This window comes from Scyliorhinus canicula, chromosome 22 (genome assembly GCF_902713615.1).
Source record: "Scyliorhinus canicula chromosome 22, sScyCan1.1, whole genome shotgun sequence".
Classification (NCBI taxonomy): domain Eukaryota; kingdom Metazoa; phylum Chordata; class Chondrichthyes; order Carcharhiniformes; family Scyliorhinidae; genus Scyliorhinus; species Scyliorhinus canicula.
Genome location: NC_052167.1, coordinates 12,799,623 through 12,825,930, shown reverse-complemented (window position 1 = coordinate 12,825,930; position 26,308 = coordinate 12,799,623). Strand labels below are relative to the sequence as shown.

The 26,308-nt window shown below is 43.7% G+C and overlaps 1 protein-coding gene across 16 annotated transcripts in view; it reads right to left on the bottom strand.

The window, feature by feature from the left end:
- Positions 1-26,308, bottom strand: part of dlg5a (discs, large homolog 5a (Drosophila)) — a 220,779-nt gene that overhangs the window by 36,157 nt on the left and 158,314 nt on the right. For 7 of the 16 annotated variants that reach the window (XM_038783226.1, XM_038783227.1, XM_038783225.1 and 4 more), the window contains 9 exons: positions 19,939-20,964; positions 16,127-16,310; positions 14,818-14,971; positions 14,260-14,370; positions 12,746-12,876; positions 12,548-12,649; positions 5,498-5,654; positions 3,682-3,759; positions 1,490-1,652 (listed from right to left, as the gene is read on the bottom strand). In XM_038783226.1, the coding sequence (XP_038639154.1) occupies positions 1,490-1,652; positions 3,682-3,759; positions 5,498-5,654; positions 12,548-12,649; positions 12,746-12,876; positions 14,260-14,370; positions 14,818-14,971; positions 16,127-16,310; positions 19,939-20,964 (2,106 nt within the window). The remainder of the gene's footprint in view (positions 1-1,489; positions 1,653-3,681; positions 3,760-5,497; positions 5,655-12,547; positions 12,650-12,745; positions 12,877-14,259; positions 14,371-14,817; positions 14,972-16,126; positions 16,311-19,938; positions 20,965-26,308) is intronic. The other 9 variants (XM_038783233.1, XM_038783237.1, XM_038783232.1 and 6 more) reach the window with 7 other exon arrangements.

Here is a 26,308-nt window from a genome sequence, read left to right as displayed (position 1 = left end):
ACCGAACAGTCGACAACAAATTACAAAAACAGAAAGAGAAAAAGAACCTTCTTTTTGCTGCATCTTTCATGAAGGCATCACGATGCACTTCACAGACAATTAATTACTATTTCCATCAAGTAGGAAAACTTAGCAGCCCATTTTCATATAATAAGATACCACAAGCATTAGTAAGATAAATTACCCTGGGATCTGTTTTGCTGGTTGAAGATAAATAATGGCCAGATGATAGAAAGACAATATCTGGGATCATTCAATTCATCTGAACAGGTGGATGTGACATGAATTTAATCATTCTTTAAAGACAACTTTTAAAATAGCACACCTGCTCAATGAAGTTCAAAGTTTTGGTTCGAGGTTATTTGCAGTGGTGTTTAATCTTTTGCTCGATGGTACGAGTGTGACCACTAAGCCAAACTTACAGAACAATAATAGGAATGGTATAATTCAGAGTATTTGGAGCATCAACCCATCCTGCAATGGCAAATACTTCAAGCCCCTGGCCATTAAGCAGCCTGTTTCTGCTGAGTAGCTATGGGAGATTGGAAGAAGTAAAATCAGCAAGTGGAATGGGCCTAGATAGCTCAACAATATTGGTAATGCCAGCCAAAGCTCTTGGCTGGAGATAGTCTGGAAACAAATTCATAACCCCATTTTCTAGCGATGGCTCTGGGGAAATGTGCGGAAGCACAAAGTGTTTGGGAAAACAGGAAAATAATTGCACTGTAAATCAGACTTGGTCTCATGTGATTTTAAACATGTTTAAAGGGAGCACCAATACCATATTCGTTGAACCATCAGTACAAATTAGTATCTTTAAAAGCTTTGGAGGAATATGGGGTAGACAGTGAATGTGACTGTCATCAGCAAATAATGATTTCTGCAAAACGCCTGGTAGTGCATCCAGGAATTTTCTCAATAGCAACTTAGGAAAACAAAAGAAAAGAAAGGAGATGCAGTTCCATGCAATGTAGCAGTATAACCTGAAGCAAATAGAGATAAAGTGCTGTGGGAATATGGCAATCGGAATAGGTTATGTGCATCTTGTAATTGTAATTGCAAAGAAGTAACTACACAATTTGGGCCACCTTCATTGAGATCCCACTCACAAGGAACATCTCAACAACCCTAATAAAAGTGAAGATAATTTAAAAATGAGAGTCCTGTCTTAAAATTCCAAAATGAGTGATGACCCAGGCCAAGAGGACCCACCTGTCACCTTTCACTGGTGGCTGCAAAAATCTACTCCAATCCCACAAAATGGCAGACACACAAGCCCAGCCAAAACATTGAAGGATACACAATACTCTGTCAATATAATGCAAACTGACTGAACGGAATCGCAGTTGGATGTTGACATATACTGGGACGATCCCCTTCCCCACACATGTAAAATCTATGCAAAACAATAAGACTTCAGATGTATAAGATTTTCCTTATTCTCATCAGCTAACTTTGCTATCAGAATGAACCAGTCAGATGCCTTTACCTCAAGTAACTGGTCACCATATTCAAGTCCTGCTTGATGAGCGATGCTGCCACCAATTACTTTGGAAACAAATATCCCTCCATTTTCTCCACTTACAATCGAGATTCCAAGGGGCTCAGCTCCTTTCTGTACTGTCACATGACGGGGTTCATGTAGATAGGGCCTTTAAAAATAAAACCATTTTGAATTCCATTAAGTATAACATTCAATGAAATCTAAAGTTTTTATGGGAAATCAAACAAGGTAACAGAGCACCTGCATGTCAGTTCTATTTGTAAACTGATGACAAATTGAACTGGTATTCAAAATGGGATTTTAATCTGTGCCAGACGGACAGGAGTGCATTACAAGCGGAAAGGCTAGCACAGAAGGCTACATGACCTATTGTGGCATTGTTGATTAGAACATTAGACCTGAGGTAAACTGTACGGGAAGGAATTTTCTCATGTTGCAGACTTATGTCAATTCCCCAGGAGCAGGCAGGCGAAGCTGCATTCTTCACTCATATCACTGGAGAATGCCATGAAGGTAGCGGCACTACCAGCTCCAGTGAACAGAAGCAAGTCTGCTTAAGCAGCACTACTCAAACAAATTTCTCTGTTCACAACTTTTTTCATCCAATCGACTTAATTTTAATAAGCAGGAACGTACAGAAGAAAATGCTGTACATTCTGTACTTGGTTAACTTTTTAATGAGTTGAGCCCAAGGTAAATTGAACAGAATGTATACTGCATAGCACAGTGACAATCATGGTGGAAGGAAGCCGCGAGAGCAACAAATGTCATTGAGGTATCGGTGCCTATCCTGACAGCAGCCAACAGGGCAAAGTTATACTGGAAAATTTGTCTTCCACCAACTTCCAGCACAACCAATTTTGTTTAAAGTACATTATGTGCAACTCAAAGTTGCCATTTTGGTCATGTCAGTTCCACACCAGAAAGAATCAAAATATGTAATAGAACGAGAAGAAAAGCTGGCAGCTGATGCATACAATGCCATTCTCTTTCCAGTAGTAAAACCCTGAAAGATTTTAACATGTTTACGGGCTCTTTCAAGCTTTGGAACCAGCCTATGTAATTTGTGGTTGTGTGTATTGATATGCAACTCTAAAATAATCCAATCAGGCAATAACGTTTTTTTTTACATATTAAGTTAACTTATTTGAAAACGTTGATGTTAATAAGTTAATAAGCCAAAGGTTTTTTAAATGGCATGCACTGCCGGAAAGTCGTCAGCCTGAAATGTTAACTCCATTTCTTTCCCCCACAGACACTGTCTGACCAGCCGAGTATTCCCAACTCCTCCATGTGTAAATGCAAATTAAATTTTGCTTAATTGCTTTTATGCATGGCCAACAAAGTCAGAATAAATGTAGAGTTGGAAACGGAGCCACTAAAGAATATTCTGTGATTAATACAGCATTAATGCTAATTTATTTGGCTATCTGTTCTGTTTCAGTGCCTGCTGTTTCTATCCAACATATGAATTATGAGGTCATCCTCAAGTCCACTTACAAGGCATAGCAATATTTGCCTTTTGTTCCTCGTGCCTGTTATATTACTTGAAGTAATATGTGTTACTCATTTGTTTACGTCAAGAAGTTCTTAACTTTGATGATGATGAATACTTGAAGTCGTCCAGTGAAAACAAATAATTTATTGAGTAACTAATCAATTAACTTGTGAGTTTGATTCTTTAATACTTTTACTAGCTATTAAATTAAACAAGGTGGAATTTGATTAAACCATGAATATTATACTTGCACTCTGAGCTAACTCTACACTGTTCTCTAGTCACAACACACCCGAGGAGAGCGGTAAAACAGATTGAGCTTGTATTTATACCCCCGTTAGTGTTGCCCTCTAGTGATCATCTGACTGTACTGACTACACATTAACCCTTTATGTATATACATATGCAGAGATCACTACAGTGTCCTTGTATTATTGGGCATAACGACAGAATTACAGAAGTCACTTTTATTCACTTTCCAGACATTTAAATGTTCAATTAGCTGCTGTCAGGCAAACAAAAGGGCCTCAAGCAAACATCAACCTTGCATGGGATTAAAGGTGCCATGCAAGAGCTTCCAAAGCAGTCAGAGCGAAATGGGAAATGACACATTGAAAAAGCAAATCTTGAGAATCACAAGCAGGAAAGTAGAAAGCAAGTTAATTTGTAACAGGCCAACCTCAGACTCCGCAGTGATGAGAATCGAGGCCTAGAAGTGAGAGGAATTCTCAGAAAGGACCTATTACGGAATAGGTATCTAGAAAGAAGGGTCAGAATTAAAGAAAAACAGTCGTAGAGAAAGAAGTGTTCAAAAAGCCTAAAAATTTCACGCATTAGAAAGTTGAGTAAGAAATGAGAAAAATATAAGAAACAGTAATAAACACAAAGTTATTCTAAATTACAAACTTGTCCAACTTAATCACCTGGTAAGAATATGATCATAAAGTATAACTTTGGGACCTATTTAATGTCGTCTTTCAAGTAATAAAATTAACCTCAGGGAAGTAGCAGATTAACAAACACACATCACTATCCATAATACTTCTGCTTCTGAGAATCACAATTCACTTTGAAATTATGCCCATAGATATAAATGTTACAGTATTAACAAAATTAATTTACTCAACACCTCAAAAAAATCCAAATTCATGGTCTTTGCTGTTATTAAACCAATTCATCAAAACATTAGCATTGGAAGCTAAATTAGAATATTCTGGAATGCTGTAGACATAATACAACCATTACATTAAGAATTCTACTCATAGTTTCCCTCATAGTTGTGGATAAATCACACAATTGCTGCAATCTAGAAATCTGGATGTACTATTTAGAGGATATATCTAAACATTTCCATATTAAGCAACAAACTAATAACATAATTTGACTTGTTCTCTTGTAATTCAAGGAAGTAGTGGCTCTTTTGCTCTGTGGGTGCTGGACAAGTAGAAAGAAGATATTGTGTGCTGCCATGTGAGAGTGACTATAATCGTGAAGTGAGACAATATTTTTCAAAGACCGACCGCACGGCTTTGCTGCAATGAAACTTATATCAGTGTCATTAAATACAGGGAAAACATTAACAAACCTTTTCTGCTGGCTCTGGACAGTGATAAAAAATGATTGACTGAAAATAGAGGACATTAATGCTGCGTACATGAAGGAACCTGGAAATAGGGCTGGGCTCAAGTCTGAAGCAGGAATTTAAAGCATAATTCCACCACTACAGGTGGTGGTAAAACCTTTAGGCAAAGTATTTGAAGGTTTCAATAAAAAGTGTTCTTTCACTATTTTCAGATCGTGAGACATGCTGGCCTAACTGTACCAGCAGTTTATTTATATGTCTGAACATTTGGCTCAAACATATATACTGAAAACCAGTAACATCCCACAGTTTAGTTAGAATCACCATCAAAACAAGGAAAGGGAGGCACTTCAACTCTGCAATTACTGACAAACCATGTTTGTCAAAAACATGACGGTCCTCACTGCAGTCTCACTTTGTCACCTGATGTAGGTCAGCAACAGTTATCCACATGCGATTGTTCAATGTTTGATATAGGTACAGAGTCTGGTCCTTGCAGTGTCATGATGCCAGTTTGGACAGTGAAAATAAAACAAATACAATGGGTTTAATTCAAATCAGTTAAGTTTCTATTTGTAAATGCCAATGCTAGGATTTAATTTAGGACTCAATTAAAGTCCGAACCGAGGATGGTTTTGTCAGTAACATACTTATTTTATCTGAGTTACTTTTCGCAGCGATGGACTGACTTTCCAATCATAACACTTGTCGTCAGCCGTGCATTTTGATGTGCTGCTATTGAAAGGTAAGGCTGTAATCTCTTGGCAAAGTCAATTTATGTCACACACAATCCTGTGCTTACAATGCTCTGTGTATTTCAGTGAATACTATTAAGTGCAACCACAATAACAATAGGAAGGAAAGTCTTAAAATTTGAAAAACAAAATGCACAATAAGGACACACCATCCATACCTGTCTTTCCTGTGTTCTCCTGTTGCTACAGGGCTGATAGAGATCTTAGTTAGAGAAGAAATTGAACTCTGTGACTGGCTGCTGCCAAATGAAGATGTCTCCAGGTTCATTGGTGACTGTGGTGGTGTAATCAAACTGGGGCTGCTGCGCTCTGAACCTGATTATAAACACATTGACACGGGAGTGGGTTATTTAGAAATCCACTGTTTAAAATATAGAACAAGTTTCTCTATGTTCCTTGCAGTAATTGCCGAGCGAGATATTCAATTTAGTCTCAAGCACGTCACAAGCACCAACTCAGTTGAACATCTGTGATAGAAAATTTACGCAGTGTCTTCAACAGTTCGAAACACTTCTCAATATTTGAAAAGCAGCAGCCCTTCTTTTCTGTCAGGTTTCCGATTTGGGATAACAGTTTTTTTTGTGAAATAAAAAGGCAACTAAAATTTTAATTCTTGGATTCCTACAAAAGGTCACCTGAGGGTCAGTTTGAGATTTGTAACTTCCGGAGAGTGGTAATCGCCGGTGGATTTCCACTCTCGATAATTTGATCCTCGCTGGGATTCTGAAACTCCGTCTCGCCCAACCTTCCTCACTCAGGCTGGGTGAGACAGGATCAGCAAATTGCACCGACGGCAAGATCGTCGTGGAGTAATTGAGGCGCAATGAGTTAAGCCACTCCCAGTTTTATGGCATTAGCTGCAGTAAAGGAGAGGTTTAAGGATCAATTGAGACTGGGAAGGGCAGAGAGCAGGGGTGAGGGTGGGTGCTGGTTGGGCCAGGTTTGGGCCAGGGGAGTGGGGGTCAGGGATGGTGGATCATGTGTGCAGAGGTGTACGTGTGTATATAGAGTTACCCTGGAGTTAGAAGTGATTTTATTCCTCTAACTCTCTCAGAGTAACTATAAGGGCAAGACTGGCAGAACCATCCGAAGTTAACAATTTAGATCGCTTCTGTTGCATGGTTCCCAGCCCACAGCATTGTCCAGAGGAATTTAGCACTTCTGGGCAATTGCCGGGTAAATCCTTACATGGGAACTTTCGAGAGGGAATCCCCAGCCCATCGGTGTGGTACCCCCTAACTCCGATGCTAGGAACCATAAAGTTATGGGCCATTAAGTATTATGAACTCTTGAGTGACAACAATATCGGCAACTTTTATCTTTAAAATATTGTGCCATATTGCAAGTCAGAATCTACCAAACAAATAATAAGCAAATCAATCAACATCCAACATAGCACAACTGACTCTTCATTATATGTCAGTTTTATGAAGTGTTTTGTCATCAAACTGCGTTGCAGTTCTGGGTGGGAGGGGATGGTATACCTTGGCGGGGGGAGCCACCCGCGCTAGCTAACTAAAGTCGGCTAGTGAACGGAGATGAGGTGAGAGGAGGGCTGCGGACATTGGAGCCTGGTTAGCAGGTTTCAATGGGCCTATGAGGCGAGCAAGGGTGGGGGAAGGGATTGACGCTGGGAGATGTTTTTTTGAGAGGAAATGTAGGGGGGGGGGTATATGGGAGGGGGGGGAGGGGAAGGGGTTTGATGCGAATAATGGATAGGGGCGGGCCACGTTCATGGGGCAGTGCCCGGTGGTGTGATGATGGTGGATAAGAAGGGTTAGGATAGTCACGTGGAACATGAGGGGGGTTAGGAGGACCGGTCAAGAGGTTAAGGGTGCTTGCGCATCTTAAAAGTTTGAAAGCCGATGTAGCAATGCTGCAGGAGACTCACTTGAGGGTGAAGGACCAGGTGAGACTTAAAAAGGGCTGGGTTAGTCAGGTGTTTCACCTCTGGATTTGACGGAAGGGCTCGAGGCGTAGCGGTAATGGTCAGCAAAAGTGTACGCTTCCAGATGGAGAAGGTGGTGGCAGATCACGGGGGTAGATATGTGATTGTGACAGGGGCGCTGGAGGGGAGGTTAGTGGCGCTGTTAAGTGTATACGGTCCCAATTGGGATGATGTGGGATTCGCAAAGAAGGTGTTTGGGGCCATCCCCGACTTGGACACACACAAACTGATAGTGGGGGGGGGGGGACTGGAACTTGGTGCAGGAGCCAAGGTTGGACAGGTCACGGCCGCGCTCGCTGGTCCCATCAGGGGGGACGAAGGCGTTGGCTGGGCTAATGGTGGAAATGGGAGGGGTGGACCCTTGGAGGTTTCTGCACCCGAGGGAATGGGAGTATTCATTTTTCTCAGCAGTCCATAAGGTATACTCGCGGATCGACTTTTCCGTGGTGGGGAAGGCTTTGCTGGCTGGGGTTAAGGGGTCGGCATACTCGGCAATTGCAGTGTTAGATCACGCTCCGCATTGGGTGGATATGGTACTGGAGAAGGGGGTAGCGCAGAGGCCGGGGTGGAAATTAGATGTGCGACTTTTGGGGGACCAAGGGTTCTGTGACAAAATTGAAAAGGTAATTGAGGAATATGTAGGTTTCAACTGTACGGGTGAGGTGTCGAAGGCAGTTGTCTGGGAGGCTCGAAAGGCGGTGGTGAGGGGTGAGGTGATTTTGTTTAAGGCCAGGGTGGCAAAGAGGAGAGGTTGGAGCGACAGAGGGTAATAGATGAGATGTTGGAGGTAGATAGGAGTTATGCAGAAGCTGGGGACCCAGCAAAGCTGGAAAAGAGGAAGGAACTACAGGCGAGCTTTGACCGACTGTCTACCAGGAAGGCAGTGCGGCAACTGAGGCGAGCAAGGGGTGCAGTTTATGAACATGGAGATAAAGCGGAGCGTATGTTAGCAGGTCAACTCCGAAGGGAGGCAGCGGTGAGGGAAATTGTGCAGGTGAGGGATAGGGCAGGGAAGTTGGTGTTGGCTCCGGATCTGATTAACAAGGTTTTTGAGGAATTTTATGAGAGGTTTTTCAGGTCAGGGCCACCTGAGGGAGACCGTGAGATACAGGAATTTGTAGATGGGTTGGAGTGCCCGAGGTTAGGGGAGGGGGACAGGGCTACATTAGAAGGAGCGATAGGGGAGCAGGAGATAAAGGATGCGATTGGGAGGATGCAGTCGGGGAAGGTGGCAGGGCCGGATGGGTTTCCGGCGGAATATTATAAAAAATTCAAGGATAAGCTGGCACCCCTGATGGTGGGGATGTTTGAAGAGGCGATAGGGAGGGGGTTGTTGCCACAAACTTTGGGGCAGGCATCAATTTCCCTGTTGCTAAAAAAAGATAAGGATCCGACGGAGTGTGGGTCGTATAGGCCCATATCACTTCTGAATGTAGACGCAAAAGTATTGGCAAAGGTACTGGCGGGTAGGCTGGAGGAGTGCTTCCCGAAGGTGATAGGTGAAGATCAGATGGGGTTCGTGAGAGGAGGCAGCTCTTTTCAAACGTTAGAAGGGTACTGAATGTCGTTATGGCACCGGCAGAGGGGAAGGAAACAGAGGTGGTTGTGGCATTGGACGCTGAGAAGGCATTTGACCGGGTAGAATGGGGGTACTTGATGGTAGTTCTGGAGCGGTTTGTGATAGGACCAAGGTTTGTGAACTGGGTAAAGCTACCATATAAGGAGCCAAGGGCGAGTAGCCGCACAAACATCATCAGCTCAGGATTCTTTTCTCTCCACCGTGGGACTGGGCAGGGATGTCCAATGTCCCTACTACTCTTTGCACTCGCGGTTGAGCCGTTGGCCATCGCATTAAGACGTTCGGGGCTATAGAAAGGAATAGTGCGGGGGGGTAGAGCATAGGGTATCCTTATATGCCTATGACTTGCTGTTATACATGTCGGAATCGAGTGTGTCGATAGGAGAATAATGGAGCTGCGTCGAGTGTTTGGGTCTTTCTTGGGGTACAAAATAAATCTAGACAAGAGTGAGTATTTTGTGGTGTCTCGGCCGGGGGTGGGGGCAAGGGTGGGGGTTCTGCCATTCGGTAGGGCAGAGACTCACTTTAGGTACCCGGGGGTGCAGGTTGCCTGCCAGTTTTTTTGGGGGGGGGGGGGGGGGGGGGGGGCGCACTAATCACATTCATATGTTTTGGTCCTATCCAAAGCTAGAGGATTACTGGAAGGAAGTTTTTAGGGTAATCTCTAAAGTGGTGCACGTGAAACTGGACCCAGGCCCCCGGGAGGCCATATTCGGGGAGTTGGACCAGCCAGGGTTGGAAACCGGTGCGGAGGCAGATGCTGTAGCCTTCACCTCGTTGATCACCCAAAGGCGGATCCTGATAGGTTGAAGAGCAACCTCTCCACCCTGTGCCCTGGCGTGGCGGGGGAAACCTGTTGGAATTCTTGACTCTTGAGAAGGTTAAGTTTGAACTGAGGGGAAGGATGGAGGGGTTCTACAATTCAGGGGCATTATTCATTATGCACTTTCAAGAACTGGATAACATTGAACATTGGTTGGGGCGGGTGGGTGGGACGGTTGGGGGGGAGGGGGGCTGTGTGTGTTAATGGCGACTATGGGTGATCCTTAATTCCTTTTGTCATTTGTTTGCGTGAATATGCGGGCTAATATTTGGGGTTTGGTGGGATGATGGGATCGTTGTTATTGATATGGGGATTGACATATTTGTTCCTGATTATTGTTTATTGTTGTTGGGTTTACATTTGGGAGAAAATGCAACAAAGGAGAATTTTAAAAATATTTTTTTAAAAATGCGTTGTGGCACAGCAGATCTATTTAAAAGTATCTAGGCTGATTTTTTTTTCTTGCACAGGTGCCTTACGACTTATGTGTGATAGGAAACATTAGAAATGTTTATGTCATTACATTGGTGAGGCAAGAAGCAAAGTTTTAAGTCCGGGTCCAAGTTCTTAGAAGCCAAACATTGCCATAGCAACTCAAGACTAGACGTACACAGAAAGGATAACCAGTTATATCACATCCAATGAGAAAATAAAATGATTGTGAAGTACTAGAGAAGTAATTCCATTCCTTCCATGCACTGCCACTTGCACAACTTTAGAATTTGCTTCTGATGCACTAACAACCTCAGGGTTATCATTGACCAGAAACGGAACTGAACTAGCCATATAAACAGAGGGGCTACAAGAGTTCAGAGGCTTGAAACTCTGTGGGGAGTAAGTTACCTCCTGGTTCTCCAAAGCCGGTCCACCATCTACAAGGTACAAGTCAGGAGTCCACCTGCCTGGATGAGTGCAGTTCCAATAATATTCGAGAGGCTGGACATCATCCAAGATAAAGCAGCCTACTTGATTGCCACTCCATCCAACATGCTCAACATGCACCTCCTCCCTCCACCATTTGTGCACAGTGGCAGCCATGTGTACTACCTACAAGATGCGCTGCAGCAACTCTCGTTCAACAATACCTTCCAAACCCACAACTTCTACCACCTAAAAGGACAAGGGCAACAGGTGTATGGGAATACACCTGCAAGTTCCTCTCCAAGCCACGCCTCCATGCTGACTTGGAACTATACTGCCATTCCTTCACAGTTACTGGGTCAAAACCTGGAATTTCCATGTAACAGCACTGTGCGTGTACCTACACGACATGGGCAGTAGCTCTTCACCACTACCTTCTCAAGGGTAATTAGGGATTGGTAATAAATTCTGGCCTTTCCAGCGATGGCTAAATCCTGTGAAAGAATATTTTTTAAATATAGAAAAATTAAGAGTTAAATTGATTTAATTGATTTAAGGAAATTAAAATGCTTTCCCTATTTATTCAGACAAAATACTTAAACACAAGCATGTCCATCATCCTTCGGAGGGATAATTTAATTATTCTTAATTGACTAGGCTGGCAAGGCTGGAGGCCATTACTTAGGGCAATGGTTTGATGAGCACATCCAAATCATGGCAGCACGGTAGCATTGTGGTTAGCACAATCGCTTCACAGCTCCATGGTCCCAGGTTCGATTCCGGCTTGGGTCACTGTCTGTGCGGAGTCTGCACATCCTCCCCGTGTGTGCGTGGGTTTCCTCCGGGTGCTCCGGTTTCCTCCCACAGTCCAAAGATGTGCAAGTTAGGTGGATTGGACATGATAAATTGCCCTTCGTGTCCAAAATTGCCCTTAGTGTTGGGTGGGGTTACTGGGATAGGGTGGAGGTGTTAACCTTGGGTAGGGTGCTCTTTCCAGGAGCCGGTGCAGACCCGATGGGCTGAATGGCCTCCTTCTGCACTGCAAATTCTATAATCTATGCTGGACTGAGTCAGCCAAGTCACAAATCTGACTGAGCAAACTGGGTAGACAAAAGATCCTCAAGAACACTTGATTTAACTTGTTGCAGTTGATAACAATAGTACACTAGGAAGGTTATGAACATCTGGTGTAGTCCACACTGTATAGCTCTATTTATTTGGCAGACTCAAAGTAAAACCATTTCTGGAACATGTGCAAATAAACCTATTAAAATTAATTGAAGACTTTCAGCCTGAACCTACCCCTGGAGTGTTGCAGAGATATGAGCAAGCTGCCAATTGTCTGCAGTATCATAACTGAAGCAACATCAAAACAATTACTTTTAGTAATGCATGGTTTATAACCTGGGCATAATTCAAATAGCAAATTTACTTGCAATGAAACTCAAAATGCATCAATACAGACTTCTTTGGCCATAATTTCCCAACACAAACCCGTGGAAGGTGTTAGAAACTATTCTAGATGGTCATAGAATTACCGGATTTACACTGCAGAAGGAGCCATTCGGCCCATCGAGTCTGCACCGGCCGTTGGAAAAAGCACCCCACTTAAGTCCACGCCTCCACCCTTTCCCTGTAACCCCACCTAATCTTTTGGACACGAAGGGGCAATTTAGCATGGCCAATCCACCTCACCTGCACTGTTGGAGAAAACCAGAGCATCCGCTGGAAACCCACGCAGACACTGGGAGGATGTGCAAACCCCACAGTCACCCGAGGCTGGAATTGAATCTGGGACCCTGGAGCTGTGAGGCTGCAGTGCTAACCACTGTGCCACCATGCCACCCGGCAGTCATTTGCTGCAGTTGAAGAAAACGTAACCACACACACCATTCACTTGATATCTTACTCATTTCTGCTTCCTGTGCTCCAGAGGGAGCACGGGGGCTGGGAGTAAGCAAAATGACCAGAATGCGAACAGTTAAATCAGGCGTTACCTCTGTCGGAGCCTGTTGTCAATCGGGGGTATCGGGTATTTGATGGGATTCGAATCCGCCCACTTTTACTTGGAGCAAAAGCCAGGCTGTTTGATGAACCTGCTGAGAAACCAAGAGGGACGGTTCAATGGTCACCCTTCTGCAAAGAAATCTGGCAGTATTCCAAAAAAACAATCAAACGAGCAAGTGAAGAGTTACCAATCCGCGCACTGGCAGGCAGAGACTGAGTCCCGTGGGATGTTGTGCTTCTGGAGGACTCCGATAAATCACTTGAGTGTTTGTGATCTGGGCCAGTTAAGTCCAAGCTGTGATGGGCATGGTGTTGTGGGCTAGGAAGCAAAATAATAAGTTGAAGTCCATTCCCGTTTTTCATCAGCAAGTAAAATTGTTCAACAGTACAAACCCAAAACATTCATTTAGAAATGAGAATATTACATCAGTTTAACCGTCTTTTTGCAGTGTGTCCAAAGTCAATCATCATTCCATTTCTCCACCAAACAGTTCCAGAGATCTTATCTAACTGTTCCAACCAATTCTGTAGCTTCTGAGTAGCAGGAATGACCAGATCTCGTCGAGCAGAACTACTTCCTTGAATCGCTTCCCACTAAACTGTTGATCACTCAACTGTATCCCTGGCAACCAATCTAGTTGACATGTAAACAATTGTCCCATCTCAAATATTGTCCCTTCTCCCTTATAAGACTACCATCAACAGCCTCCTCATATTAGAAAGACTTCCTACCTTTGTCTCTTTGCACCTGCTGCTCAAACTCTTACCCATCGTTTTTCCAGTCTCAGCTATTCCATTGCTCCCTTCGCTGGTCCCTCATCCTCCATTAGATCCCAAAACAGTGAAGGAATGGCAACATATTTCCAAGTCAGGATGGTGTGTGGGCTTGCAAGGGAATTTGCAGATAGTGGAGTTCACACGTGTCCAATGGCCATGTCCTTTCACGTGGTGAAGGTCACAGGTTTAGAACAAAGGACAATACAGCACAGGAACAGGTCCTTCGGCCCTCCAAGCCTGCATTGGTCATACCAACCGTTGCCACTTTTAGAGGAGCTTGGCAACTTGCTGGCGGTGCATCTTGTGGATGGCACTTACTTCTGCCACTGTGTGTTGGTGGTGAAGAGGGTGGATGATTTAATGTGGTGTATGGGAGGCCGATCAAGCGAACTGCTTTGTCCTGGATGGTGTTGAGCTTCTCGAGCGTTGTTGGGAGCTGCACTCATCCAGGCAAGTGGGGAGTATTCCACCACACCCCTGACTTGGAGATGGTGGACAAGCACTGGAGAGTCAGGAGGTGAGTTACTCGCCACAGAGTTCCCAGCCTGTGACCTGCACTTGTTGCCACAGTATTAATAAAGCTAGTCTAATTAACTTTCAGGTCAAAGGTAAACCTCATCGCTTCCCCTCCCCCATTAAGGCCTTCCTTACAACCTCTTTGACTATGCTTCTGATCACCTTCCGTAATCTTCTTCAGCAATCATTTGCTTTTCGATTACATTTGTGAAGCAGCACAAGATGTCTTCAAGATTAAAGTTATCCTGTAAATCCTACGTTGTTGTTGTAGCAGAACATTCAATACTTTGTTATTTTAAGGTCCTATTTTAAAGCTGCTTCACACGATACACATTGTGGCATTTTAACTTTTTTGATAAGTCTGGTTTAGCCAGACCATACCTATACTGAACGTTTTAAGTATTCTCACCTAAAACTGTCAAAGGCATGCACAGATTCTGGGAAGCAAATTGCACTCTGAGGCCTATGCCGGGTCCGTGGAGAACCATTAAAGCTTTCAGTTGGTGAATGGTTCCTTGTTCTAATTTAAACAGGAGGAAAACAAACTGTAAGTGATTTTTAAAAAGTTTTTTTGACCCGATGTACAATACCTGTTCCAGAATTTGGTTCTAACGTGGTTTTTAATGTTGCACATGTCCTGCAAAAGGTTTGTACAATAAACTTCTCAGTTGCATATTATTTGAACATAATAATGGTTTCAAAAATTCCTGTTTTAAACTACTTACATTGAATTAAACCCTCAAATCTCGTGCCATAATCAGTGTTAAAATACACATATCTTTACCTAGTAAAGTTTCGCATTGCTGTACAGGCAGATTAACAGTTTCGTTTTTAAAACTTGTACAGAAGTACCCTTCTGGAATGTATGCTCGTTAGGAATCGAAAGTGCATTATTTGAGCACTTTCGTTATATTTCCTTTAACAAATTGCCCAGGGAATCTGGATTGCTAACTGAATCGATTAATACCTGTGCTGTGGATGGGGGTGGCACATCTGACTAGCCATGGAAGGATAGTTGCCACTGTGAACCATACGACTGCGAACCGTGAAGAAAGGAACATTTGGATTCCGCAGGACCGCTGTCACAGCTGGACAAGGCACAAAGTTTCGCTGCACACTGCCTGTGTATAAAAGGTAGAAATTAAATTTAAATGGCCACACCGCCAGAACAAACACCTTCATTTATATAATCGTAAATGAAAAGCAGGCGACAAGCTGAAGCAGAAGAAGTGAGCAATGCCCACAGGAAGCCAACAGTTCAAACATCCTGTTACTCAATCTGAAAAATATAATTACGGTACAGAAAGGGTGGCATCCTGTGAGAACTTAATGCTTGGTCCTCCTGCCAGTGGAAGAGCTTCTCCTTAACTCTATAAAACAAATCAATTACTTTGAACATCACTTGTCAAATTTTCCCTGCTCAAAGGAGTGCAATCTCAGCGTTTCCAGTCTCTCCCTGTTACAGACAGTCTTTGCTCTGGGCCACTTCTCGTAAATCTCCTTTGCACCCTATCGAAGGCTGTCACATCCACCCTGAAGTGTGTTGCCTAGAATTGGACACAATACCTTAGCGGAGGCCGAACCAGTGCCAAGTCTAACTAACTTGCTTCTGTACTCTCTGCCACTGTCTACAAAGTTGAAAATTCAGAAAGCTGATAACAGCCATATCCCCTTGTCCTGCCACCCTTAAAGAGTTGTGTACGTGAACCGCTCGATCTCTCTGCTCCTGCGCCCTCTTTCAAATTGCATCATTCAGATAATAGTGCTTCTCCCCGTTCTTCCTTCCAAAATGCATCTATAATAAATCTGCAGCAATAGACATTATTTCCAAGTTTTTTTATTTGAACTGAAATCCAGTTTCGCCTACTACATATAAACTGCTATAGGTGCAACATGTGCATCTGCATCAAAGGCTACAGATCTACTCTATCTGGTGATATTTGTTACGTACATTCCTTATCCAAAAGCCCCAATATTTTTCATCTCTACATAATTGCATTCAAACGGAGCATCCACTACTTTAACATTGGAACTTTGGCTTGCCAACAACATTTAGATTTGACAGAATAATTTTAATTTCCTGATCAACAATAACTCTCTGATCTTCAATTCCCTCTCCACAGATTTTGACGCCAGTTTAAAAAAAATGACATTTCAGAAAAGAAATGAATCAGGGATGCGATTCAAAATGCTAAAATGAAATAAATAAAAGAGGGAATAGGCACGTTTCTTAATATAGCACCAGATGTCCCAAATGTTTCTTTCTGTAAACCAACCTGCTGATGCTGGACCATTATAGACTGTTGACACATAGCCACCACTGTGCCTATGTGAGCGTTTTGGTGTGTACCGGTGCCATTCATGTAATTCCAAAGACAGGCACTCTTCACTTGTATTGTATTTGAGAATTGGTGAGCAAGATGCATGACTGTCATAGTGCGAGTGAGAGTCGACACTTTCCTGTGAATATCAATAACGGCACTCAAATTATCAATATAATTATCAGTATAACAATTCCTCATCAGACCACGAATGGGCTCCCAGGTTATTTTCTTAACTTGTTTTTTAAAAATATTTTACCTGCAGCTCGTTACCTTTTCTAGACTGCAAGTTCATCACTTCACCTTTCCGGCTCTCTCTCGGTGACACCAACGTTATTACCCTTCTAAAATGGGAGCCCATTCATGCCCGATGTCATTGCTTCTCTTCAACCAGCAAGTATGCGAGCATGACCCTGATTGATTTTACTCAGAATTACCCCCCCTTTCAATATTTGGAAGTTTCTGAACTTCCCCAGGCCTCTGGCCACTCTAGAGCTTAGTACAATGGAAGCCTATTTATGACATTCCTCCATCTTCCTCAACACCACTTCCATTACATCTTTGCAGCATGAATCCTTTTCTTAGTTCTTAAATGACCCTTTCAGAGAAGTTTGCCTGTTTCTTGTGCAGTTTTCCACCTGTAATCTCAGCTGCTTCCATGCTGCATTTTTCCAAGTTATTGCAACCAATTTGTATAACTTCATTTCAATACAAATCTTGCTGGCTATTGTCGTGCTTTTAAGTTGTTCTTGTGGGTAATCAATGAAGAAAGGGGTAATGAGTGACAAACTTTAAAATCCACCTATTTTTGCTCATCAATTTTTGAACAAGTATCAAGTATTGCTGATGTCATTGGGCAAAATAGTTACACAAATGTATGAAATATATCAATGTAAAGGAACAAAATTCAAACATAAAGCAGATATTAACTGCTTTGTAAAGCACTTAAGCTGTGGGCAATGGTGACCGTAAAGCTCCACTTAACTCAGCTCCTCTAGCTGCACTTAATTTTCTAGTTTCCCAGAAATCTACTTTTGACTTTCTTGAGGCCTCTCGCTCAAAAAAAAAGCCACGCTGTGCTTTAACAATTAATTATATAGAAATCGCTGCATATCTGAGAGTAGGTACAGCCTCAAAGGGTAGCTAGACAAGCACGTTTGAATAGGAGTTGCTATTTTCCTGTGGGATGAGGTTGCTCTTCCAGAGGGCATTGTGTTTATAAACCTCGTACAAAGAAGGGCATTGAATTTGTTTCAGTGCCAGTTTATCACTATACAGGGTACCTGTCGGTGGCACACAATTCTGAAGGCAGAAATTGCTTTATGGATGATTGGACATGAATGGATTACACTTCGTGTATTTCCAGCTCAGAACGCTCACTCACTGGTGCACAAACACATTTACCAAACTCTGGACACACTCAATTTTATTTTATTGCAAAAATACTTCATCACACCACATGACATTTATATCCCTGATTCTAGAGCATGAAGATAAACTTTGATAACAGGTCAGGTCGACTTCTACTGTTTAATCCTGCATCCCAAAACATCATTGTGAACAATGTGTAGAGTTAATTTTGAAAGTGAAATGAAAATTAAAGTTGCCATTGTGCCCGAGAGAGAGATGACTGGTGGTGGTTTAACCTGTGGGTTACCACATCTCAGTCGAGGGGCAAGGTTGAAAAGGTGGGACCTTCATGGATATCCTCAGCTGGTACGGGAATTGAAGCCAAGCTGTTGGCATTTCTCCGCATCACAAACAAACCGTCCAAACAACTGATCTAACCAACCCCCAAGCTCATTTCATACTCTGCTTAGATGGCAAAAGTTGTGTACCCTGCTGGAAAAATGTCCAGCCCTGATCTCCTGCTCGACTCTCCCAAATCCCTGCCATAATTTTAGCAGGAGATTGACTTTTAGGGCAGGATTTACCTCAGAAACCTGCTGCAGCGAGATGTGGCCCATCTTTGACCAGCTGCGGGATCTTCTGGCCCCACCATTGTCAACAGGACTTCCCTTTAAATGTACCCCTTGCCACCAGGAAACTCGCAGCAGGGGTGCGACATTGACTAGAACAGAAGATTCCATCAGCGTGAACGGCCAGAAGGTTCCGGCCTTAATTTTTCACTCCGCTTCTCCCGGTTATCTGATTTCCCACCACAGAATCCCTATGGAGGTTCTCGCAGCACACCTTTCACCTTGATCAGAATTAAATCCAAATATGTGAAGGTTGGGTGATTGGCCATGCTAGAAAATTACCCCTTAGTGTCCAAAGGTGTGCAGGTTGGGTGGGTTGGCCATGACTAACGCGTGTGGTTGTGGGGGTAGAGCAGACCTCTGTAGAGTACTCTTTTGGAGGGCCAGTGCAGACTCGATGAAGTTTTGCTAGATTGGTCCTGGTGTTTAAATAAAATGCCAAAATTCATTACCCAGACTCACAATGAATAACGGCTATATGATGAAGTACCATGGATAAATTGTACCTGTGGAACTGTGCCCCAACAAGGAATCAGCACTTTAAGGAAATGAGGTGGGGGAAGAACTTGGCAAGAAAAACAAATTATTTTGCATCTTGATCACATGTACGCATTCCTATCTCTTACAACAGCCCTTAAAAACTTCAAACCTGTCCAGGTATCACTATTAAAGTGATCAAAAAGATGTCAGGTACTATCCCCGAATGGTTCCAACACCACCTAGCTGTGCACTGTTGATGAAGCTCTTTCTTGTGCTTGTCACATCCCCTTAATTTGACATTGTCTGCAGTGCTCTTGATGACTTCAGTCTGAACAGCAACACAGATTTCTGACTCCATCTCCTCCAGTTGTTTCTGCATCTATACTGATCAAACTAAGGCAAATAGGTCAAATGCCCCTCTTTGGGGAAGTCAGTTCAAAAGTTTCCCAGGTAGATATTATAAATGAATTGTCTCTCATCACTGATCATTGCCAATGCCTTTACCCAAAAACAACACATGCATAAAAATAGGCCACATAAACCTATCCCACCATTCAATGAGGTCATAGTTGATCTGTAATCTAACTCTCTATCTACAACACCAACCACCCTAAGAATTTCAAATGTTCCCAAATTTTCACCTGATAGTAGCCATATGGCCTTTCTAGATGGGGATGAAATGAAAATCGCTTATTGTCACGAGTAGGCTTCAATGAAGTTACTGTGAAAAGCCCCTAGTCGCCACATACCGGCGCCTGTCCGGGGAGGCTGGTACGGGAATCGAACCGTGGCTGCTGGCCTGCTTTAAAAGCCAGCGATTTAGCTGGGTGAGCTAAACCAGCCCCTGTGTTTTGATTCTCGGTTTTAATTTTTCATCTAAACGGTTATCGATCACATTAATTAACTGGTTAAGATTACTCACCAAGTTTTCTTGTTAATTCACCTCCCCCAAATAATATAATATATTATGACACTCCTTTTTCATTATTTGGCAATTTTTTCACACACATGAAGACTCCACTCTTCTGAACGCTCGTAAGGAAATTGAAAATGGTTTGTCAGTGCTAGGTCTGACATTTTTTTTTATAAGGAGGCTTGACACCCAACATGCACCCCCTCAAGAGACATTAGTCTATCATTCAGGACATGTCTATACCAGTCCCTATTTCAATTATCTTTCCACATAAAACACCAGAATGGTAGCCTAAAAATGAAGATTGTGAATATCACATTTTTGACCACCTCCATTCATGGTGGTCTTTAGAAAGGCAGAAGTATGTAATTTAGAAATCAAATGCCGTTACGTACCTGAGGGGACAATCCAGAGATCAAGGGAGCAAGTTTGCTTGGTCTTAAAGCAGGAGCAGATTTTGGTCGACGTCTGTTCACTGGCTCTACTTCCTCAACTCTCTGTTTACCTTCCGCCTCCTCAGAAGTCCTTGAAGGCATTAAAGCGCTTCCCTCTAAGTACTGCGTAGGTTGATAGTGGCCTGCTTTTCGATCATGAGTTTCATGTGTTGTCTCCTGTTTTACTCTAACAGTGACAGGGGACTGAGGCCCCGTGGGGCTGGTTGGAGGTGAGCCAGTAGTTATAGTAGAGTCTGAGGCAGAGCTAGTTTGTTGTTTGTGTTTAAACTTGAATGAATCACTTCTCTTCGGAGGTGTGGGAGGCGTTGAACCGGATTCACCCTTTGAGGACTGTGAAGAATGTGTCTGTTTTTGTGTTGGAGAGAGAAAATCCATCTTTGGAGGAGTCTGTGGCCTTTTGAAGGTGTCTGAATCAAAGATGGGCTTTCTTTGTTTTGGCAGTTTGAATATGGAGAGTTTCCCAGGTTCAGAAGGTGAAACGTCCACCATTGTTTTTGGCCAGGTGCCACCACTGTGTTTAGAATTATGCCCTTTTTCTGCATCACTCTCTACCACCACACAATCCGTAACTGTCGGGTCAAAGGTGAAGCGTCTTTTACTGTGGTCTGCAATCCCATAACCTCGATCAGAGAAGATCTCTGGGCTAAAAGTACCAGCTTTGTGGTCTGAATAATTGTGGCAGGTATGGTCAGCTGTCCTGTGTGTATTTGGCTGCAAAGGACAGCTTGAAAATTGCTTGTGTTCACAATAAGTGCCATCTTCATGATCAGCTCTATCATTTTTGCTGTCAAGTATGCTTGAGTCTGTACTGAAAATGTCAGTCTGCGTTGAACTGTTGTGTTTCAAGTTTCGGGTATTAGGAACCTGTATTTCTGACTCATGAATCCTACAGTTACCAGATTTCTCAGACTCCTTTAGTGTTTCAAGTATATTCTGTCCACTCCAAGAGGAACTCTGAGGAACCACCTTCAAAGATGGAAAACGATAGACACACATTTTCAGTAATCCACAATACTCAACTAGATCCTCCTTTTAATATTTGTGCTCCAAAATGTTGCTTCAACAATTAAGGAGATTGCATCAGATATAATTAGATTAAAAATTAAGAGTAACAGAATATTTAAATGTAAATGCAGAAGGTAATTCTTATCTACTTGAAACTTACCAAATATTGCTATTGGCACACTAGTCTACCGAATGATACGTATGATTGCAGTTTAATCAGAATTAAAATGTTTACAATTTCTGAGTACAGATGGCACTGCTTATTGCCGGACCCTTAGTGTTAACGCCATTTGTCCACAATAAGTGCTGGACAATATCACTGGTGTTTCTAAACTTAATTAAAGGAGATACATAAGCTGGAAAAAATAGCCACGTGGTAATTCCTTCCGATCATGGCTAAATGCAACAAAAACGTTTGTTCTGAAGGAAATGACATCAAAAATATATTCTCAAAGCTCCACACTTCAGACAATAAATATCTAAAACAGTTTTAAAGCTCATATCCACATACAAGTATAAAATGCATGTACATACGCCAAACCAGAAGAACAACAGGTTTACTCTGCAGAAGTATTAAAACTAAGTACAGAGGATTGAGATAATCGCACTTTAGCAATCTGTAAATTTGACTAAAAAGCTGAGTCTGACCAAAATAACTGTTATACTTAATACATTGTAAGTGACGCCTTTGTAAGTGATTTCTACGACAATTCAAAACACTTATTGTTAATTGTCCCGTAAAGGCGATGGGTGGAATAAGCGGTGGAGATGGTACTTTAAAACAAAGTTACTGAAGTTCACAATTAAAGTTCCACAAATTTCAACTAAGTTACAATATGGAAGTTAACAGAATTATAATTTGTTCCTTGAAAAATTTGGTTTTGATGAGGAACTTATCTTTGTTACAGACAATTTAAATACAATGCAAATGATCTGTATAACCATCCAACATATAATGATGGCACACAACTGTGCTTTCAACATAATAAGACACATTACCTACGAAGGAGGGTCTTCCTTATTTTTCATATCAGTTCTTCACACATCATAACAGTAGTTTAGCTTGATAGTTTCTGGGGAACCATGTTCTCAGCAAATATACAGTGTTGCCTTCTGTTATATTGTACGCAGCCACAGGACCAACTATTGTTATATCTATTTACTCTGATCTAAAACAAAGCTGAAACAAACTACTACTCCAATGTTACACCCGTTGCAGGGTGAGACTGATGTATGCAGGACACATTCCAAGAGCAAAGGTAACCTTTCAAGACAAGCAATATATACTTTGTCTGGAGGCAGATTCCTCTTTGGTTGGAGAAAGGGTCCAAGCTTCCCTCGCCTCCCTCTAACTACAGGATAACGTGATGTCAAGAACAGGGGTTGGGGAGGGGAGGGTCTCGGAAATATATAAGGAATTGATGGAGTGGGAAGGGGTCCCAATCAGGGGGGTGAAGAGGAAGTGGGAGGAAGAGTTGGGAGGAGAGTTGGAAGTCGGACTGTGGGAAAAGGCCTTGAGGAGAGTCAATTCATCCTCGTTGTGTGCCAGGCTTAGCCTGATCCAGTTCAAGGTGGTCCATAGGACTCTTAAGACTATGGCCCGGATGAGTAGGTTTTTTGAGGAGGTGGAGGACAGTTGTGGGCGGTGTGGGGGAAGCCCGGCGAATCACCTACACATTTTTCGGACGTGTCCGAAGCTGAGGGGATTCTGGCAAGGATTTGCGGACATCATGTCCGAGGTCCTGGAAGGGAGGGTGACTCCGAGTCCAGAGATGGCAATATTTGGGGTGTCGGAAGATCCGGGTGCCCAGTGGGGGAGAAAGGCCGACGTTTTGGCCTTTGCTTTGCCTCCCTGGTGGCCCGGAGACGGATGTTGCTGGGATGGAGGGACTCAGAGCCTCCAAAGTCAGTGACATGGCAGGGTTTCTCAGGCTGGAGACGATTAAGTGGGCCTTAAGAGGTTCAATTCAGGGGTTTGGTCGGAGGTGGCAGCCATTCATAGACTTCTTTTAAGGAAAACTGACCGTCAGCAGAAGGTTGGAGGGGGGGGGGGGGGGGGGGGGGGGGGGGGAAAGAGGCATGGCATTGTAGAATAAGATAGAGATAGAGAAATACAGCACAGAACAGGCCCTTCGGCCCATGATGTTGTGCCGAACTTTTGTCCTAGGTTAATCATAGAATTTTGGACACTAAGGGCAATTTATCATGGCCAATCCACCCAACCTGCACATCTTTGGACCCAATAAGGATAAGGAATCTAATATACGGGCAGTCAGGAGGTAGGGCGGGGGGAAGTTGGGTATGTTATTGTGATGTTATTGCGGGTGTCGGACCGCACTGCTGTTTAGAAATGTTTAAATGTTAAAATTATAAATACTTCAATAAAATGTTTTCGAAAAAAAAGACACGCAATATATCTTGCATGGATCTTGCAGGCGGCACAGTGGTTAGCACTGCTGTCTCACAGCTCCAGGATCTCGGGTTCGATTCTGACCTCGAGTGACTGGTCTTCGTGGAGTTTGCACATTCTCACTGTGTCTGCGTGGGTTTCCTCCCGCGGTCCAAAGATATGCAGGTTAGGTGGACTGTTCATGCTAAATTGCTCCTTAGTGTCCAAAGGTTAGGTTGGGTTAGGGGAACTGGGCGGGGATTGGGCATAGGTAGGGAGCGCTTTCGGATGTTGGTGCAGACTCGTTGGGCCAAATGGCCTACGTCTGCACTGTAGGAATTGTATGAATTTGATAATTCAAGTGAGATGTTTGACATTTTCCACACAACTGAGCGCATGTTCAAGTAGGGTAGATTTAGAATGGGGAGACTCCTGCAGAATTGCTGTAACACCAGCTGTCAGGATTGATTTGCCAAAGCTTCAGTGATGCCTTATAGCTCAGTGTAGTAATTTCGATCAGTGTTTGAGAACTCCACCATCTACCAGCCTTGCATTTCCCATAAACTGGAACATAATGCCTTTTAAGCCTGGATTAACCTTTAATACACCTATGGTTCTTTGTTGGAGTTCTCGTTTCTGCACAGTATCCCCTCCGTTCATAAACCTACACTTGTATTTTTTTAAATAATATTTTATTGGGCAGCACGGTGGCCTAGTGGTTAGCACAACCGCCTCACGGCGCTGAGGTCCCAGGTTCGATCCCGGCTCTGGGTCACTGTCCGTGTGGAGTTTGCACATTCTCCCCGTGTCTGCGTGGGTTTCGCCCCCACAACCCAAAAACGTGCAAGCTAGGTGGATTGGCCACACTAAATTGCCCCTTAATTGGAAAAATGATTGGGTACACTAAATTTATAAAAAAAAAAAAAAAAAAAAAAAAAAAATAATATTTTATTAAGGTATTTGAAATTTGTTTTAACAGTAACATAAACAATGACATTGACATGGTAAAATAAACATTTCCCCCCCACTTCACGCACCTCAACCATACAATAACCCCCCCCATTGGAATACTGCATCTGCTGACATTTTAATTTTCCCCGAGAAAGTCGAAGAACGGCTGCCACCTCCGGGAGAACCCTAACATTGACTCTCTTAAGGCAAACGTTATTTTCTCGAGACTGAGAGACCCAGCCATGTCACTAACCCAGGTCTCTACACTCAGGGGCTTCGAGCCGTCTCCGGGCTACCAGGGAGGCAAAGGTCAAGACGTCAGCCTCTTTCGCCCCCTGAACTCCCAGATCTTCCGACACTCCAAAGATCGCTACCTCTGGACTCAGCACCACCCGTGTTATTAGTACTGTGGACATTGCCTTAGCAAAATCCTGCCAAAACCCTCTCAGCTTCGGGCATGCCCAAAATATGTGGACATGATTTGCAGGGCTTCCCACGCACCTCGCACACCTATCCTCAACCCCGAAGAACTTACTCATCCTAGCTGCTGTCTTGTGTACCCAGTGGACTACCTTAAATTGTATCAGGCTAAGTCTGCCGCATGATGAGGAGGTATTAACCCTGCTTAGGGCATCCGCCCATAGCCCCACCTCCATCTCTCCTCCTAGTTCGTCCTCCCACTTGCCCTTAAGCTCCTCCACCGGAGTTTCCTCCACCTCCAAAAGCTCCTTTAAATATCCGATGCCTTCCCCTCTCCCACCCAGGTACTGGAAACTACTCTCCTGTATCCCCCGTGGCAGCAGCAGCAGAAAGGCCAGCACCTGTTTTCTCAGGAAGTCTTGCACCTGCAAATACCTAAAACCATTTCCTGCTGGCAATTTAAATTTATCCTCCAAAGCTTTCAAGCTGGGAAAGCTCCCGTCTATAAATAGATCCCCCATCCTTCCAATTCCTGCCCTCTGCCAACTCCGGAACCCGCCATCTAGCCGGTACAAACCTGTGGTTATTATAAATCGAGGTCCAAATCGATGCTCCCTCCACTCTCTTATACCTCCTTCATTACCCCCAGATCCTTAGAGCCGCCACTACCACCGGACTTGTGGAGTATCGGGCCGGCTGGAACGGCAGAGGTGCCGTTACCAATGCTCCCAAACTGGTATCTTCACATGACGCTGCCTCCACCAACTCCCATGCCGACCCCTCCCCCACTACCCACTTCCTAATCATGGCGATATTAGCCACCCAATAGTAATTGCAGAAGTTCGGCTGCGCCAACCCACCCTCCCCCTGATTGCGCTCCAGCAACACTTTCTTCACTCACCGGGTTTTACTCGCCCACACAAAGCCCAAAATAATCTTATTCACCCGCTTGAAAAAGGCCTTAGGGATGAAGATGGGGAGGCACTGAAAGACAAACAGAAATCTGGGGAGGACTGTCATTTTCACGGTCTGTCCCCTCCCCGCCAGTGACAGCGGGAGCATGTCCCATCTCTTAAAGTCCCCTTCCATTTGTTCTACCAACCAGGATAGGTTTAACTTGTGTAGTACGTCCCATTTCCGGGCCACCTGGATTTCCAGATATTGAAAGCTCTTCCCTACCATTCTAACCGACAGCTCTCCCAGTCTCCTCCCCTGTCCTCCTCTTGCCTAGATCGCAAACATCTCTCTTTTCCCCATGTTCAATTTATACTTTGAAAAATTGCCAAATTCCCCCAAGATTCGCATTACTTCCCCCATCCCCTCTAATGGGTCCGAAATGTACAAGAGCAGGTCACCTTCATAGAGTGAGACCCAGTGCTCCACTCCCCCCCGAACCAGCCCTTTCTAGTTCCTAGAGGCTCTGAATGCCATGGCCAATGGCTCTATGGCCAGAGCAAACATTACCGGGGAGAGGGGGCTGCACCTGGTCCCTTGGTGCAGTTTAAAATACCCCGACCTCAGCTGGTTCGTATGCACACTCGCTAC